Below are 18,560 nucleotides of genomic sequence, written 5' to 3'. Positions count from 1 at the left end.
AGTTTTGCTGCTTAATATTTTTGTGGAAACTGTGATTTATATATATATATATATATATATATAATAATTTTATTTTTTTCAGGGTTCAAAAGAGCAAGCAATTATTTGAAATGGACATCTTTTGTAACATGTCTTTATTGTCACTTTTGATCAATTTATATTAATTTCTTTAAAAAATAATAATAATTCTTACTGACCCCAAATTTTTGAATGGTAGTGTATGTGGTATTGTATTTCATTGTATCTTACATGATCATGTTAGGGTGATAGAAAGGTGACAAAACTAGCATAGCTTTGCAGGAAATGAATTGCCAGGGACAGCGGTCCAACATATGGTTTAGGATCATAATGAAAAAATCTTTGAATGCCAAGACTGTCCAATCGGAATCAAGTATTCTAGAGAGTCTTGCATAAAGTTTACATTGTTCCGCCCTGGACTGAATCCATTTTTTACCCTGTTTCCCATCTGTACTGTAGGTACCGAAGACACCTTCATCATAAATTTTGTGTGTGACCAGAAGGCCAACCCACCCTCTCTGAGGCTTATTCAGGAAGAGCTGGGCACAACTACACACGTAACCCACAGTGTGTTCTTCGAGCTTTCCACTGCACTAGCCTGTGAACCTGCTCCTGTGGATTGCCAAGTCACAGGTAAGCTTTCCTGTGCACAAAAACATGCTTTTAATGCTGAAGGGTGTCAATTCTGCACCATTACTATCACCATTTTGTTACCAAACTCAAGCTGTCTTGTATTTCCAGATTTACAAGGTAGAGAGTATGACTTGAGTGACCTCAGTCTGGATGACAAGTATTACGTTCCTCTGGACACCTCAGATCAGGCCCGCTTTCAAAAGTTTTACATCAGTGTGTGTAAACCGCTGCCTCGCGTCCAGGGCTGCCCTGGTGAGTGTCTCTGGACAGACATTGACAGACTCTTTTGAAATGTCTTACTGTTTTTAGCCTGGCACTTTGAGATTGATTTTCTGTTTGTAACACCAACCAAGAGCTGGAGCAGTAGTGCTTGTCTGAATGGCCGCACAGTAAACTAATATGTTGTTGGCAGCTGGAGCGATTGGAGCATGTGGCCAGCTGAAAGGCAGAGGTGTAAATCTGGGATACGTGCAGTCCAGCCTGCAGGCAGCGGCAGATGGCTCCATCAGTATTGTTTATCTGAATGGGGACAAGTGCGGTTTAGGACGTTACTCCACACGAATCATCTTCCAGTGTGATGACAGTCCTGTAAGCAAGTGCATAGTTTCTCTCTTAAGTGCAAATACATTTTTATCCATGGCACTTTCCACAAATATGGAGCAAATTGGTGTCATGACTGGATATGTACATATAAACTATAATCTATCTTAAGATTCACAGTGTGATAGTATGACTAACACATGCAATGTCTATAAATGTTTATAGTTAAATTATAAAAAAAAATAAAATAAAATGAATCATTATTTAGCTGCATAGGATTTATGTAACCTTGTTGCTGCAAGTAAAAAAGTAATCTTTTTCAAGTAACTTGAAACCAATATTTGGAGAAAAAAAAATATTAAGCACCACAACTCTTTTCAACATTTATATTAAGAAGAAATAAGTTTATTGAGCAGCAAATCAGCATATTAGAAAGATTTCTGAAGGATCATGTGACACTGAAGTAATGAAATAATGATGCTGAAAATTCAGCTTTACATCACAGGAATAAATTGCATTTTAAAATATATTAAAATAGAAAATTAAATGGAAAATAATATAATAATATAATAAAGTAGAAAATATATTTTAAATTGTAATATTATTTCACAATATTACTGTTTTTACTGTATTTTTGATCAAATAAATACAGCCTTGGTGAGCAGAAGAGACTTTAAAAACATTTAAAATCTTACCAAGCCCTATTTTGTACTCTATTTAAGATGCTTAAGATTTTTTGTTTTCTTATGGTGAAGCTGTTAAACCTATTTTTCTTTCCTCTATCTAAAGGGTGCACCCATGTTTGATCGCAAAGATGACTGTGAATATGTCTTCATCTGGAGAACCTCAGAAGCTTGCCCAATAAAAAGAGTGCAGGGTAGGATCAACAACCAATTTGTTCACATGAATGTGAAGAAATACTCTTACTTTGGCTTTGACTCAGTTTAGTTCCTGTCACTTACAGGTGAAAACTGTAAAGTCAAGGACCCCAAGAGCGGCTACGAGTACAATCTTACACCACTGGCCGGAAAGGACTATGAAGTCAAGAAATTTAGTTATGAGTATCACTTTGCAGTGTGCGGCCCAATTACATCCTCGGTCTGCCCTCACGGTCCCAGCAATTCAGTGTCCTCCTGTCAGGTCGAGGGCAGTACACACAGAATAGCAGGTGAGTTTATTTGGTTTGTTCAGTATCAAAGCTGAGCTAGTAGGGCATTTTTTCATGTTTGAAGGAATCGTTCATTCAAAAATGAAAATTTGCTAAAAGTTTACTCACTCTCAGGCCATCTAAGATGTAGATGAGTTTGTTTCTTCATCAGAACAGATTTAAAGAAATTTAGCATTACATCACTTGCTCACCAATGGATGCTCTGCAGTGAATGGGTGCCGTCAGAATGAGAGTCCAAGCAACTGATAAAAACATCACAATAATCCACTAGTAATCCACACCACTCCAGTCCAATTAACATCTTGTGAAGTGAAAATCTGCATGTTTGTTATAAACAAATCCATCATAATTATTTTTCACTTCAAACCATTTCTTATGGCTAAAATACAAATCCTCTATCCATAATATTGCTTTCTCCAGTGACAAAGTCATCTTGTCTGAATCAGAGGAGAAATATGCACAGATCAAGCACAGTTTATATGTTAAAACAGTCCAAAACCATTCTAAACAAATATGTTGTTGGATTCCTCACTGGAGGAAGCATTATTATGGACTCATATTTTGGCCAATAGCAACGTTTAAAATCAAAACGCCTTGATGGGTTTATTGCAAACATGCAGCTTTTAGTTTCACAAGACGTTAATTAATGGACTGGAGTGGTGTGGATTATTGTGATATTTTTATCAGCAGTTTGGACTCTCATTCTGACGGCACCCATTCACTACAGAGGATCCATAGTAGAGCAAGTGATGGAATGCTTAATTTTTCCAAATATGTTCTGATGAAGAAACAAACTCTTCTACATCTTGGATGGCCTGAGGGCGAATCAATGTTCAGCAGATTTTCATTTTTGGGTGAAATATTCCTTTAACCATTTCCATGCTCCTTTGCAGGCTTAGCCAATCAAAACCTCACATTTGATGATGGGATTATAATGATCAACTACACGAATGGGGAAAAGTGCCACAAGATTTACGAGCGATCCACGGCTATTCTCTTCTCCTGCGACCACAGCAAGAATCCTGTGAGTTCCTTTCAGCCAATGAATGAGTTTAAGAAGTTAAATTAATTTCCTGAATGTTTTTTTTTTTGGTAATTCCTTTGTTCATCAGGGTAAGCCGGAGTTCATAAAGGAGACTGCAGACTGCACATATCTGTTTGAATGGCACACAGCTTTGGCCTGTCCTTCCTTCAAAACCACAACCTGCTCCTACAAGTGAGAGAAACCTTTTTGCTTATGCATTTGCTCCCAACACATGATATAACTGTTTAAATGACCTATAACCTCCTCTCTGTCTGGAAGTGATGGCAGTGGCCACTCCTACGATCTATCCTCGCTGGCACTGCACAAATCCAATTGGATTGTTGTGCCAGAAGCGACCAATCAGAAGCAGCGTTACTATATCAATGTGTGCAAGTCTCTGGTGCCTCAGACCGGTGAGTTGTAGCAGCACAGCTAGAGCGTATTTACCAGTCAGCATAGGATTTATAACTGGTGTTTGTTTCAGGTTTGTGGAGCTGCCCGTCTAGCGCTGCGGCCTGTCTGAAGGATGGAGATAAGTATGTGAATCTGGGGGAGGCAGAGGCGGGTCCACAGTGGGATAATAACATCCTGATTCTGAAGTACACCAACGGACAAGCCTGTCCTGATGGCAAGAGAAACCGGACCACCATTATTCATTTCAGATGCGAACCAGACAAAGTGGTCTGTGGTTATTTATCCTTTTCTCTATACACTGAAACTTGCATGTTCTGAAGTAAACATAATTACTATAGACTAACTACTGTTTAATTTATTTATTTTTTATAACTAATATTTTTATGAATATTTTAATAAACACACACTACCGTGGGGTTAGTTCGAATTGTTTTTTTTTTTTTAAAGAAATACTTTTATTCAGCTAGAATGCATTAAATTAATCAAAAGTGACAGTGAAGACTTTTATAACGTTATAAAAGATTTCTATTTCAAATAAATGCTGTTCTTTTAAACTTTCTGTTCATCAAACGATCCTGAAAAACATGTATCACAGTTTCCACAAAAATATTAAGCAGCACAACTGTTTTAAACATTGATAATAATAAGAAATGTTTCTTGAGTTGCAAATCAGCATATTAGAATGATATCTGAAGGATCATGTGACACTGAAGACTGGAGTAATGATGCTGAAAATTCAGCTTTTCTATCACAGAAATAAATTACTTTTTAAATTATATTAAAATAAAAAACAGTTATTTCAAATTTTAATAGTATTTCACAATATTACTTTTTTTACTGTATTTTTATCAAATAAATGCAGCCTTGGTGAGCATAAGAGACTTTTCAAAAACAATTTTAAAAAAATCGTATCGACCTAAATTTATAATAAATATGCAAATATTATAATATAATAAGTATAAAACTATTATACAGTGATCATAATGCCATCCTCTCCTTGTCTGTCTCTCTGACTTTCTGTCTGTCTCTCTGCAGGACTCTGAACCTACTCTGATCATGGCTCTGGAGAACTGTGTCTATAGCTTTGTGTGGTTCACTGCTGCAGCCTGTCCTCTCAACAGCACAGAACACGGGGACTGTAAAGTCACAAATCCAGCCACAGGTGAGTCACCCACATGAGCCTCACTGACGCTAAATACACAAATATTCCGAACCAGAACAACTGAATCATCTTATCCAGACACTTCCTGTCTGCTCATAACAGTGTCATGTAATTGCATACAAATAGCCCGAATAACAGCAAGGGTGTTTTCACACACTCTAATCAACTGAAAGTTCTAGCATTTATGTGTGTTCCTAAATCAGTCTGAGATGTACTGTGCTTGTGCTTGGTTTCCACAGGTCATCTCTTTGACCTTAATGCCCTCAGTCGGACAGGTGGCTATACAGTCTATGATCCCTCAGCCCATAGGAAGATGTTCAGACTGAACGTATGTGGAGATGTAGCCAATGCTGGTTGTGCCCCTGGAACAGGTATATATTTCCTTTGTACCTTTCATTTAGTGTGTAAAATATATTTATGTATATAATAATATAATCATTTATTAGAATAAATGACTAAATATATATTATATATACTGTAATAAACTTAAATGAACTTGAAAAATGAACTTTTAAAAATGTATATATATGTATGTATATATTATGTAATTGTATTTAATTTTATATACAATATACAAGCTATATATTTTTCTAATTTTTTTCACCACATTTTGTCACTTTAGACACTATTTTTTATATATAGACACTATTTTCTGTGTATTTTTTATATATAAAAGTAGTTTTGTTTGTGCTTTTTTTTTGCATTATTCGTCATGTTTTAAGACTTAGGCCCTAAGCAAAAAAAAAAAAAAAGACTTAATACTGTACGGTAATGTTGAGATGTTTTTTGCTGCAGCCGTGTGCATCAAAGACACTCAGAAGGCCATAAGTGGTGGGAAAACCACAAGGCAGCTGGTGTATAAGGATCAGGTGGTGGAGCTCACCTATGAGGATGGAGACGCGTGTGCCGCCAACCCTTCCCTCAAACACAAGAGCATCTTCGGCTTCGTCTGCAAGTCTGAGGGAGGAGGTACAGATGAACCCGTGCTGGTGTACTCGGATGACACCACTTGTACTCACTTTTTCTCCTGGCACACTCCTCTGGTTTGCGAACAACAGGTAACAGGAAGTCTTTAAAGTTTTCGATTCTCTAAACCTCGCTTCGGTTGAACCTGCAACAAATTCAGTGTCTCTTCTCTGCAGGTGAAGTGCTCCGTTTGGAACGGTACCAACCAGATTGACCTCAGTCCTCTGATCCATCTCACTGGTTACTACACAGCTATCAACGAGGATTTAGGCAGGGACAAGTCTCCTGATTTCTACATCAACATCTGCCAGCCCCTCAACCCCATCCCAGGGGTCAACTGTCCTCCAGGGGCCGCAGTGTGCATGGATCCTGTTGATGGAGATCCAGTTGTGAGTAAATACATCAGTACAATAGTGAACTCCACTTTCCTTGATCTACAGACCTAAAAAGTACTACAAATGGTTTAACATTTGAAAAATTATAACAGCCATTAATTAGTATTGTAATTCTACTTTATTGAACTGTAAAATACTATTACTATTATTATTATTATTTTCTTAAGTACTCATTTTTTTAACAGTAAAATATTAGTCATTTTTTATTGGTTTAATATTTTAGTACTACTAGTAGTAATAATTATAATAATCCATTATTATTGTAATTACTATTATTTTCTTAAATACATTTTTATTTTACAGTGAAATAGAGTAATTTCTTATTTTAATATTTTATATAGTAATAATAAAAAATAATTAGTAGTAGTAGAAGTATTTATTTTTCGGAAATATTATAGTATAATATGGCTGTTTATGTCAGAATTATTTTATTGCTATTTTTACAGTGAAGTATTATAGTATATTTATTTCATATTTTTTTTGTAGTAATTATAAAGATAATAATAATAATAATAATTAATATTTATATTCATAATTTTTATTGTTGTTTTTATTTTATAGTCATATTGATGTATAATCACAGTTTTTTTGTTTGTTGGCCAAATCATGCAATTGTGTACTTTTTTTTTTCTCACATTTTAAATCATAATTTTTATCAGAAAAATCACAATTAGAATTTTCCCCCAAATTTTGCAGCCCAAGTATTAATTATGGAATTTAATAATATGTTATCGTTATTATAATAATAACCAATATTGGAGGCTGTCTTAGACTACATGCACACCTGGTCACACTTGAAATAAAGAAATTACGTACTGTCGTTTTTGCGTTTGTGACATTATTCATATTAGTTTGAGTTGATTTGTGCAAAATATTTTTACTAATCATACCATGGCACCGGGAGTTGATATTAAATGACATGTTTGAATCAGATTTTTCGGTTTTAAATTCAGTGTGGGCTTCTTTTTTTTTTCTCTCTCTGTGCAGGACATCGGACGAATCACCTCCCCTCCTCGCTATAATATCAACACCAATGAGGTGGAGATCACCTTCAGCAGCGCAACCGTCTGCCCTTCTGACCCCACCTCCAACTACTCCTCCAAGATCGTTTTCACCTGCCAGAAAGGGGCAGAACTGGTAAGAGAGCAACCCAAAACGGTCATAAATGGTGTCGAGTGTATCCGAGCGGTTGTTGGTTCAATAATTCTGTCAGTCTTCTCTGTTGTACCTGAATGTGAGTGTTGGTTTTGCACAAACAGGGTTCTCCTCAGATGATCCGGGCTCAGGACTGTATGTATGTGTTTGAGTGGGCCACACCTGTGGTTTGCCCGGAGACCATCACAGCGCACGGCTGCAGTCTGACCGTCTCCCAGCTGCGCTATACATTTGACCTCTCAGCTCTGTCAGGGACCGTTCAGGTAATGAAGAGAGAAAGACTTTTCCAAGACTGAACATTTGAAATTTGTGCCATCAAAAGGTTGGGGGGGTCTGTTAGATTGTTTAATGTTTCTAAAAGAAGTCTCTTATGCCAAGGCTGCATTTCAAAGAAGTCACCAAGGCACCATTTGTTTGATCAAGCAAGAGTGCAGTAATATTGTTACAATTTAAAATATACCGTTTTGTATTTGCATTTATTTCTTTTAGAGTGAAAGCTGAATTTTCAGCATCATTACTCCAGTCTTCAGTGTCACATGATCCTTCAGAAATCATTCTAATGTACCGATTTGCTTAAGAGACGTTTCCTGTTATCAGTGTTGAGACCAGTTGTGCTGCTTAATACTTTTATGGAAATCTGATATGTTTTATTTCAGAATTCTTTGATGACTACTTCAAAAGAACAGCATTTCTTTGATATAGAAATATTTTGTAACATTATAAATGCCTTTACTGTTGCTTCATGAAGTTAATGCATCCTTCCTGAATAAAAGTATTCATTTTAAAATAATTAATTAATTAATTTTTAAAAATCCCGACCTCCAAACCTTTCAACGGTAGTGTGTGTATATATGCCAGAAATCTCACTTTGTCAACTTATACACACATAGTAGCAAAGGGATGATTCTGGAGCTTAGTTTGTTGTGTTTTTTTTAGGTTTCTGGAAGCTCTGGCTCTTTTAATATCAATGTGTGTGGGACTGTGGCGGGCACAGCATGTAAAGACAGCGCGGTATGTCTGATCTCAACGGCCTCTGCGGCTTCATACGGGAACAGCAAAATCATGAACTTAGACTACAAGAGAGAAGAGCAGGCTGTGATCATGCAGTACAGTGGAGGAGACACCTGTCCTCAAGGTCAGACAAACAAACCACTCTGAATCACTCTATAAACCTATTGAGCTGCCTACCTAGACTACATTTTAAGGCAGCATGGGCACACTTGACAGATGGTCTTGTTCTAGAAGATAATAATTGTAAGATTTGGCAACATTGCATGCATGTGTTATAGGAAATGCGGCACTACCATACATTGCAGTCAACCAAGGTCAAGATCTAAGATGGAATCTGTTGATAGACTCTCGTTAAACTTTTCCCCTAAATGATTCAAATGTGTGTCTATTGTCTTTCAGTTACAGTTAAAAATGAAGTGTGCACATTCCCCTTTAAGTTCCTGGACAAGTCTTATACTGAGTGCACAACTGAGGGCAGGACTGACGGCAGGACGTGGTGTGCCACTACAAGCGACTATAACAAAGATCACAAATGGGGCTTTTGCTCTGGCGGTATGAATCATTTACGACATAAAACTCATGAAATACATGTACTATTTTGGGATAGAGCAACTGAACAAGCTGTTAATCTGTTTTTTAATGGTTACAGTTCCCTAAGGAAAGAAAACTAAACCGATGTGTTAAGTTAATTAATGAATTAAATTTAAATAATTTAAGTAAAATGTAAATAACTGTTTATAAAATGTATGATTTTTAAAATTTTAATAATTTAAAAATAATGTAATTAAGTAAATACTAGTAATAACCTACTGAAATAATTACATTAGGTTTAAATAAACCTAATGTAATTATTTCAGTTGGTTTATCAATTTGGCAGCACATAACGTGAACATTACTTAAATTGTTTGTGTTTTTTAAGATTTAAATAACAAATGTGTTTCTGTCTAATTGAAAGTTGATTTTATGAGTACATCTGAATACAAGAATTTGTGTATCTTCAGAATTGTATATCTTCAGAATTTGGATCTTGTTGGTTGCTTTAATACAGACAAAATTAGCTCTGGTGTAATGCTGCTTTAAAACAGGAACAAGTTCGTTTAAGGAAACTGAGTTTGTGTCATTGTCTTGTGACACTTATGATGGAGGTGGTGTGTATGGCTGTGTTTTTCTGTCTGGTTCTGACATTAAGTGTTTTAAGGTTTGTCATTTATTGTATGCATAGCCCTCCTTTAATGTTATTTACCAACTAAGCCAAGACTACTTTTTTTCCAACAGTGAATATGGTTATAAAAGTAGTAATTTATTTTCTAACCCATATGTGATATTTACTGTTTACATAGTAGTATAATGTTTAATTTGAGTTATTTTAATACTTCAACAAACTATTCTTTTATAAAATAGTTTTTTGTTTTATTTTATTGTAATCTTTTTCAAAGCAGTAACAAAAAAATTGTACATTTTGCAAAATGCATTTTTGCACCTAACATTAACACTTTCCGCCAAAATAAATAATCTATAATCTAATAAAATAATAAAAATTATCCAATAAAATTAATTAAATGAGTAAATAAAAAGACATATCCTAAAACATATCTTGTTCTTTCATTCATTTGAATTTTTTTTTTATGTATTTATCTTTAATGGTCGATTATGATACAGTATCTAGAGAGCAGAGTTGTGATGGTGTGTCTAAAATAAAAATATATATTATAAAATCTAATTTCATAAGATTCGTAAGATGGACAAAATTCCAGGATTCATTTTTACAATTTTTGTAGGCCATAACAGAGCAATAATGATCAACTATTTGTATCAGCCATAATTTCTATATCTATATATTTGTTTTTGTTCAAAAACATACATTTTTGTACTAGTACTATTTGTACTCAAGTCTGTGGAATTTAGACACATTGCATTGAAAGAAAGCAGTTGTTACTATCATTTTTTTTTTCTTTTTTCTTTTATAAAATAGTTTTTTGTTTTATTTTATTGTAATCTTTTTCAAAGCAGTAACAAAAAAATTGTACATTTTGCAAAATGCATTTTTGCACCTAACATTAACACTTTCCGCCAAAATAAATAATCTATAATCTAATAAAATAATAAAAATTATCCAATAAAATTTATTAAATGAGTAAATAAAAAGACATATCCTAAAACATATCTTGTTCTTTCATTCATTTGAATTTTTTTTTTATGTATTTATCTTTAATGGTCGATTATGATACAGTATCTAGAGAGCAGAGTTGTGATGGTGTGTCTAAAATAAAAATATATATTATAAAATCTAATTTCATAAGATTCGTAAGATGGACAAAATTCCAGGATTCATTTTTACAATTTTTGTAGGCCATAACAGAGCAATAATGATCAACTATTTGTATCAGCCATAATTTCTATATCTATATTGTTTTTGTTCAAAAACATACATTTTTGTACTAGTACTATTTGTACTCAAGTCTGTGGAATTTAGACACATTGCATTTAATCAGTAATGACACACTGGTATAATATTGCACCTGCATCTGTTCAGTGTTTATGAAATTCACAATTGTACTATTTGTTTCACAGGTACTACTTCAATCTCTGCCAGGCCATTCATGGAGGCCAGCCAGGGTGTGCAGCAGACGCCGCCGTGTGTCGCAGACGTGCCAGCGGGAAGACCGAGACTCTGGGCCGTGTTCACACGCAGACCATGGAGTTAATCGGTAAGTATTTTAAACCTTCTCTGACGTGATTGCGGTTTTGTTGGTTTCTCATTAGTATGTGTCCTCACCAGATGGAAAGATCCTCGTCAATTATTCCATGGGTGACAAGGTGTGTGGAAACAATAAACCAGCAAGAACAATCTTGCAGCTGAAGTGTGGCAGCACAGTGGGCCATCCGAAGTTATTCAAGTAAGTTAAGAATGACTTGGCATGAATAGGTTCTTAACTTGTGGTGTTTAGCATCTGGTTTAGCATCTGTTAGAGGTGTCATTTTTAACCAGCTTTCAGAGAACCAAATAGAAAAAACATATGCACTACTGGTCGAAAGGTTAGAAATTAAGATTTTTTTTAAAAATGTTTTTGATCTCTTTTGGTCACAATGCTACATTTATAAATACAGTAAAAGCAGTGATATTGTGAAATATTATTACAATTTCAAATAACTGTTTTCTAGTTAATTATATTTTAAAATGAATGTTATTCCTGTGATGCAAAGCTGAATTTTCAGCATCATTCAGAAATAATTCTAATATGCTGATTTGCTGCTCAAGAAACATTTATTTTTATCAGTGTTGTTATCAAAACAGTTGTGCTGCTTAATATGTTTGTGGAAACAACTATCATTTATAATTTTGCAATTAAATGCATTAAATTGATGATAAATGACAGTAAAGATTTATAATGCCACAAAAGATTTAAAATATATTCTTTGGCACTTTCAATTCATCAAAGAAAAACAATGTTTTTAACATTGATAATAAAAAGTGCTATTATTAGTAAATGAGCACCAATAATATTTGAGCACCAAATCAGCATATTAGAATGATTTCCGAAGGATCACGTGACGCTGCCATCACAGGAATAAATTACACAAAAAAAATAAAAATTATATATATATATATATATATAATTTATTAATAATATTTGAGCACCAAATCACCATATTAGAATGATTTCCGAAGGATCACGTGACGCTGTCATCACAGGAATAAATTACACAAAAAAAATAAAAATAATATATATATATATATATATAAAATTTATTTTTATTTTTTTCCCCAGAGATGCTGGTCTGTATTTTTAATGTAATGTGAGTTAAATAAGATTCATATTTTTGTCTGTTTGTTTTAGGGAGGATAAAACAGCTTGCGAGTACTGGGTGGAGTGGGAGACTCGATCTGCATGTGCTGTGAAGCAGGAGGAAGTGGAGATGATCAATGGAACCATCAGAGTACCCGAGACAGGAGCCGTTTTCAGCCTGGGAGCACTTTATTACCGGTGAGTATCTCTGGCCATCAACTCTCATTCATTAACACGGAGCCTACAACTACACCACACCACACCACATCTAGTAATGTGCATGAGATAAACAGTGTTTTATCTGTCCTCAGTTTCCACAACGCCACAGGAGACATCCGTTCCAATGGAGATCGCTATATCTACCACATCCAGCTGTCAGGCATCACCGACAGCTCCATTTCCAATTGTCTGGGTGCCAATATCTGTCAGGTCAAGATTAATGACAGTTACCGCAGAAAAATTGGCTCCTCCAGCAAAGCAAAGTATTATATAAAAGGTGAGAGAAATTCTATAAGTGACCATGTTGGGAATTACAATGTGTGACAGATGAAAGGCAAAGAGGGGTTTGTTTATTTATTTATAACAATACGCAAATGGCAAACTATTCGGTTTAAACATTTTTTTAAAAGATTTCCTTTGTTTGTTTGTTTATTTATTTATTTATTTATATTTAATTAATTGATGTATTTATTTGTATTGTTAAATTCTGTTTATGACAACACACAAATGACAGAAATATTTTTTAAATAAATAAATGTTCTGTTTAAAATGTGTTGTTTAAAAAGATAGTGTAATTTGTTTATTATTTTTTATTATTTACATTAAATAATTGACAAATAATTTTTGTAACAACACAAAAATTGTTAAATGTTTTGTTTGTATATATATTTTGTGTAATTTCTCAAATTTCTTTTTATACTTATTCAATATTTGGAAATATAATTTCCACCCTCCGAGATATATATATATATATATATATTAAATTAGGGTACAGTTAGCATATGTTGACCATTTTTATTACTTTTTTTTGTCAATTCAATTTAGTTTGTAGTATGAACTCATATTATTAGTTTAGGTTTGTATTTCAGTGATGTTGTAACACTTTTATGGCATGACCTGGTGTTGTTATTTGTCAGGTGGAAATCTTGATGTCTCGGTACCATCTGAATCTGTATGTGGACGAGACAAAACCAAAACTGTGTCCTCGACCATCCTGTTCCACTGCAGCCCTACGGCAGGAGAAGGTATCCCAGAATTCCTTCTGGAGACAGATGGATGCCAGTATCTGTTTGTTTGGCACACCGCCACCGTTTGTGATTTTTTGTGAGTATAACCAAAGCCTAAACATACTTTTAGGCTTTAATTCAACAATTCTACAACATAGATTTGTTAGCCAAGTAAGTTTGAGTAGAGTACATTGTTTTTCTCATAGTTCGTCCAGCTCCATGGACCCGCACAGCACTGATGGAGGGGAGGAGCATACTGGATTGTCTGGGCGGAGTCAGGCTTTAGGGGCGGTGCTTAGCCTGCTGTTGGTTGTGCTCCCAATCTGTTTGCTTGTTCTTCTGCTGCACAAACGAGACAGGAGGTAAAATGCAACTTACATTTATACGTGTGAATTTTATTTTTAAACTAATACAAAAGTTTGTGGCCAGTGCTTTTTTTTTAATGAAATTAATACTTTGGATGCATTAAGTTGTTCAAGGGTGACAGTAAAGACATTTATAATATTAGAAAGGATTTCTATTTCAAATAAATGTTGTTCTTTTAAACTTACTATTCATCAAAGAATCCCGAAAATTATTATGGTTTGCAACAAAATATTAAGCACTATTTTCAACATTGATAATAATAATAATAATGATGATTCTTGAGCACCAAATCAGCATATTAGAATGATTTCTGAAGGATCATGTGACACTGAAGACTGGAATAATGCCTGCTGAAAATGTAGCTTTGCCATCACAGGAATAAATTACATTTTAAATTGAAATAGAAAACAGTTATTTTAAATTATAATAATATTTTGCAATAATATTTTTTATTATTTATTTTTTTTGATCAAATAAATGCACCATTGGTGAGCATAAGAGACTCAAAAATATTTAAAAATTCTTTCCGACCTATATTTTTTTATAAACTAAAAACTATTTATTATTAAAAATATAGGAATTCTACTCAAGCTGCTTTGAGTTGCACTGTAAAAAAATGTTTTGAAGCTGTAAATAAAACATTATTTTATTACTTTAAAATGTAATGTTTAGTTCAATGCTAATTCATTTGCTATATTTATTATTTGTAAAAAATTTACCAGCAATTTCTGAATGAAAATTGTTTCTACACCAGTTTTTTAGTCAGTGTGCTTAATATGCATTTTCATATTTTTAGGCAACTTGTAATACAGAAAGTGTCAAGCTGCTGCAGGAAAAGAAATCCAGTATCCTACAAATACTCCAAGGTAATGTTTGACCTTTTTTGCAAGTTTACAATAAGTAAATGAATCAATCAGAATGAGTATAAATATAACTCTCTTTTTGTCTCTGTGTTCGTCTCTCTTGATAGGTGAACATAGATGAGGACGGATGTGAAGATGAGATGGAATGGTTAATGGAAGAGACCGGGACGCCCACGCGGGAGCCACAAGGGAACGGTCACATCACCACCAAGCCTGTCAGCGCAGACGCCCTGCACTCCTTCTCCCTGGACGAGCAGGACAGTGAGGACGAGGTGCTCACAGTCCCAGGGGTCCGAATCGCCCCTTCATCGTCCACTTCCTCACGGCTGCAGTCAGCTTTGCTGAAATCAGAGAGCGATGAGGATCTGGTGGGGCTCCTGGTGGACACACGGAGCAGAAATAAGACCCGATACAGCGGCAGAAACCAGAGCAAACCTCAGCCAGACCCCGATGACAGCGACGAGGATCTACTTAAAATCTGAGGGCGCCGGGGGGCCCCGAACTGAACTTTTGAATGTCTCAGCCACCACGCTCCAATTGTTTAGTTGCTCCATTTTGGGTTTTCTAAAGGGAAATGTCTCTGTGAGCTGTTTACAAGACAGCTTTCAAGAGCAAGTTGGTCGATTCGTCCACTAAATAGATTCAATGCCTTTCTGACAAAAGAAGTTTGTCATTTGATCGTTTATTTGTTTGTGTGTTCTGTTTTCCATTGATTAAGATGAATTGTGTACAACATCGTATGTGAATTCGGTCTCCCACAAACTTACAGAAATTGACTATCTAGATTTTTTTTATTGTTATTTAAAGATTTTTGGGTACTGTTTTTTGTTAATTCACAAGCTCGCTGGAAAAATACACTGTTCTTTGAAATAATTATGGATGATTGTGGCAGATACAGTCAAAGATCTTTTCTAAACTACAATCTGTAGCAGTATTTCATATATCTTGAGCCATGTAGCACCGAGAGGAGATTGATCCGCTTTGCCAAGTTCATATTTAAATCACAAACCTTCGAACATCATGCTTCGCATTTGCGTTCTGCATCGGCATTCACCTTTCACTATAGCAGCGTTCATCTAAACCATAGCATCCATCTGTTATTGGGTGTTTTATGCAATGCTTTTCCCCCCTTGTTCTGACAAAATGCATAGAACACTGAGCACATACAGAGATTTAGTGCCATGAAGGAATGCCATCGCATGTATGACAGCTGCAGGCTTCCTTTAGAATCATAATTTCTTATCGCAATCAGAAGAAAAATTATTGCATTCATTGTCGTGTTTATTTGCTTTATTGTTTAGTAACACTTTACGATAAGATTCAGTTCATTAATGGGACATGGTAATGGTTAAAAAAACTGAGATGGGAGATCTTTTGCGTTCGCTCGTAAAACTTTTCAGTTCCTTCAAGAAACTTTGTTTGCTCACAAAACTATTGCATTTGATTGTATAACTTTTGCTCTCCCCTGAGAGACGTTCGTTCGTTCGCAAAACTTTTGCATTTGAGTGTAAAACTTTTTAATTCCCTGGAGAAACTTGCAAAACTATTGCATTTGTAAAACTTTTGCGGTTCGTAGAGAAACTTCGTGTTCACTCACACAACTCATAAATCATCAAACTTTTGCGTTATCCTGAGAACCTTTGTTTGCTCACAACTATTTGATCTTAAAAATCCCAGATAATTTTATTTTTCATTCGCTTACATGTGTTTGAGCATAAAACTTCCCCAAAAAGCTCTTCCGTTTGCTCACAAAACTATTGTTTGTAAAAAAAAAATTGCGTTCCCCTGAGAAACTTTTGTAAAACTAAAGTATTTGCTTGCAAAACATTTGCGTTTCCCCAAGAAATTTTGTCATTCACTGACAAAACTTTTGTGATGGAAATAATATGAGGTGGGAGGAAAAACTATTTTTTAATGCTTTTACAAGTGAGCGCAAATTTTCTCAGGGAAACGCGATAGTTTTGCGAGAGAACAAATGTTTTGCGAGCAAACGGCAAGTTTACAAATAAAAAGGATTGCGAGAGAATGCAAAAGCGCTCAAATTTAGCCTCTAATCACCATTTCCCCTTGGCTCCATGTGAACTAACAGTGAACAACAATTAGTTTTTTTTTACAGAATTTATTAATCTGTTAATTTTATAAATATTCTGTTACTACTTATTTCATGTTTGTCTATGACACATTAACTAATGTTTATTTATGCAACTTGAAATGTTGCAGATGTATTAGAATATGTGGAAATAACATTAACCTAGGTTAATAAATTCTGTAAAAATATTGTTTATGGTTAGTTGGTGACACCAAATGCACTAATTAACATTAACAAATTGAACTTTGTTGTAAATAGACCTATTCTTTTCATCGTTTTTTGACGTTTTATTTTATGTTTTGCACAGAAGAAATCAGTGCCTATGAAAGAAGCCAAAAGTACAGCAGGTGGCAGAAAGCCTTTTACAAAGCACTTTTCCCGTTAGCGTGAACAGTTTTGTTTTCAGTTGCATTAACCGAATACAACACCTGCAAAAATAATGCGTTTTATTTGCTGAATCGGTTTCAGCTGATGTTCTTATGCTGACTAACTCGGTTTTAAGAAAGATGCATACATTTACATAAGTTGTGTTGCAGGTTTGCTGTCAGCTCTCCAGAAAAGATTTACCAAAATAATCTTATCTCATGGCAGTGAAGGTACAACCGGACACTGGTCCTGTTTGGCAGCATGTGTACAGTGTTTTTCACTCCGGCTCTTTGCTCTAATATTTTGTCTCATAGGCTTGTATTACCATCCGTCAGGGTATTCCTCACATATATGGTTGCCAAATAAAGCCACACCAGTTCTGTATATCCGTCATAACTCGCTGCTCCTGAGACGGTACGTCAAGATGCGTGAAAGCATGCCTGTTAGTACTTTGCACATTGGTGGACAGTTTTTTTTCCCCCTGTCCTTTAGGGCAGAAAGTGGATGGTGCACTTGATAGCTAGGTCATCACGTGCTCCTGCTCTCCTTACTGCAAAAATGTCTGCGCCTGCTGTATGGGATATTGTACGATACAGTTCTCTGAAATACTTCCAAGAGAAGGTCCTGAGATATAGTCTTTTTTTTTTCTGATAGAGGCTTTAGCTCTTCTCAGACTGTATTTGTCATGTTTTGCGGCATCTTGTTTTGGGATTTAAACCGTTTATGGCATTATTTCAATAAAACTATCAGCTCCTCAGCATGCATTCTTATTAGGAGTTGTTCTTACTGTGTTTTATCTCACTACCTTAACTAGTCTGAAGGCTTGCTCAAGCAATTTGAATCAAACCAGTGTTTTAGTTTTTATTAATATTTTAATGTTTTTTATAATAATATATTTTTATATAATTTTGCTATGTGGTTTTGTCATTTTCATTATTTTTCAATATTACCATTTAGATTTAATTTATTTTTTATTTCTGTTTAGTTTTAGTTTTAATTTATTTCCAGCCAACTAAATGAACATTAGAAATGTTGTCTTTGCATCAAACTGAAATAGATTTGTTTATCATCAAATATTTGTTTTAATTTATATCAGCTTTATTTACATTTTTATATTTTAGGTTTTTAATTTTAGTTTAAGTTTTAGTAATTTTGTGTTTGTGCCATTTTTAGTAAGGTTATTTCTTAATATTTAGGTTTAATTATTTTTCTTTCAGCTTTACTTTTAGTTCAGTTTTATTTTTATTGATTATTCCAGTTAGTAATTTTAGTGCTTCAACATAATATTATGTAAATATTAGTTGTGCACTCATTTTCCATCTAATATTTTAATTTTTATTTATATTATATTATATATATATATATATTATATATAT

The 18,560-nt window shown here is 34.4% G+C and overlaps 2 protein-coding genes across 2 annotated transcripts in view; both read left to right on the top strand.

The window, feature by feature from the left end:
* The window catches only part of LOC107743319 (cation-independent mannose-6-phosphate receptor-like), a 42,991-nt gene extending 25,254 nt beyond the window's left edge, over window positions 1-17,737 (top strand). Inside the window, exons 22-47 of the mRNA XM_016556489.1 lie at window positions 478-651; window positions 760-903; window positions 1,064-1,239; window positions 1,981-2,068; window positions 2,156-2,359; window positions 3,253-3,383; window positions 3,472-3,575; window positions 3,663-3,796; window positions 3,868-4,064; window positions 4,833-4,959; window positions 5,199-5,330; window positions 5,755-6,017; window positions 6,102-6,314; window positions 7,308-7,457; window positions 7,580-7,738; window positions 8,412-8,610; window positions 8,886-9,038; window positions 10,929-10,944; window positions 11,058-11,194; window positions 11,266-11,383; window positions 12,326-12,472; window positions 12,586-12,770; window positions 13,411-13,597; window positions 13,707-13,862; window positions 14,663-14,732; window positions 14,837-17,737. Coding sequence (XP_016411975.1) covers window positions 478-651; window positions 760-903; window positions 1,064-1,239; window positions 1,981-2,068; window positions 2,156-2,359; window positions 3,253-3,383; window positions 3,472-3,575; window positions 3,663-3,796; window positions 3,868-4,064; window positions 4,833-4,959; window positions 5,199-5,330; window positions 5,755-6,017; window positions 6,102-6,314; window positions 7,308-7,457; window positions 7,580-7,738; window positions 8,412-8,610; window positions 8,886-9,038; window positions 10,929-10,944; window positions 11,058-11,194; window positions 11,266-11,383; window positions 12,326-12,472; window positions 12,586-12,770; window positions 13,411-13,597; window positions 13,707-13,862; window positions 14,663-14,732; window positions 14,837-15,211 — 4,139 coding nt within the window. The 3' untranslated portion in view covers window positions 15,212-17,737. The remainder of the gene's footprint in view (window positions 1-477; window positions 652-759; window positions 904-1,063; window positions 1,240-1,980; window positions 2,069-2,155; window positions 2,360-3,252; window positions 3,384-3,471; window positions 3,576-3,662; window positions 3,797-3,867; window positions 4,065-4,832; window positions 4,960-5,198; window positions 5,331-5,754; window positions 6,018-6,101; window positions 6,315-7,307; window positions 7,458-7,579; window positions 7,739-8,411; window positions 8,611-8,885; window positions 9,039-10,928; window positions 10,945-11,057; window positions 11,195-11,265; window positions 11,384-12,325; window positions 12,473-12,585; window positions 12,771-13,410; window positions 13,598-13,706; window positions 13,863-14,662; window positions 14,733-14,836) is intronic.
* LOC107743318 (solute carrier family 22 member 3-like) overlaps window positions 17,609-18,560 on the top strand; it is an 11,052-nt gene continuing 10,100 nt past the window's right edge. Inside the window, 1 exon segment of the mRNA XM_016556488.1 lies at window positions 17,609-17,626. Coding sequence (XP_016411974.1) covers window positions 17,609-17,626 — 18 coding nt within the window.

This window comes from Sinocyclocheilus rhinocerous, unplaced genomic scaffold, assembly GCF_001515625.1.
Source record: "Sinocyclocheilus rhinocerous isolate Xijiao unplaced genomic scaffold, SAMN03320098_v1.1 scaffold827, whole genome shotgun sequence".
In the NCBI taxonomy this organism is placed as follows: Eukaryota; Metazoa; Chordata; class Actinopteri; order Cypriniformes; family Cyprinidae; genus Sinocyclocheilus; species Sinocyclocheilus rhinocerous.
Note: the sequence above shows the minus strand (reverse complement) of the source record. Positions and strands in the feature narration are given on the sequence as shown.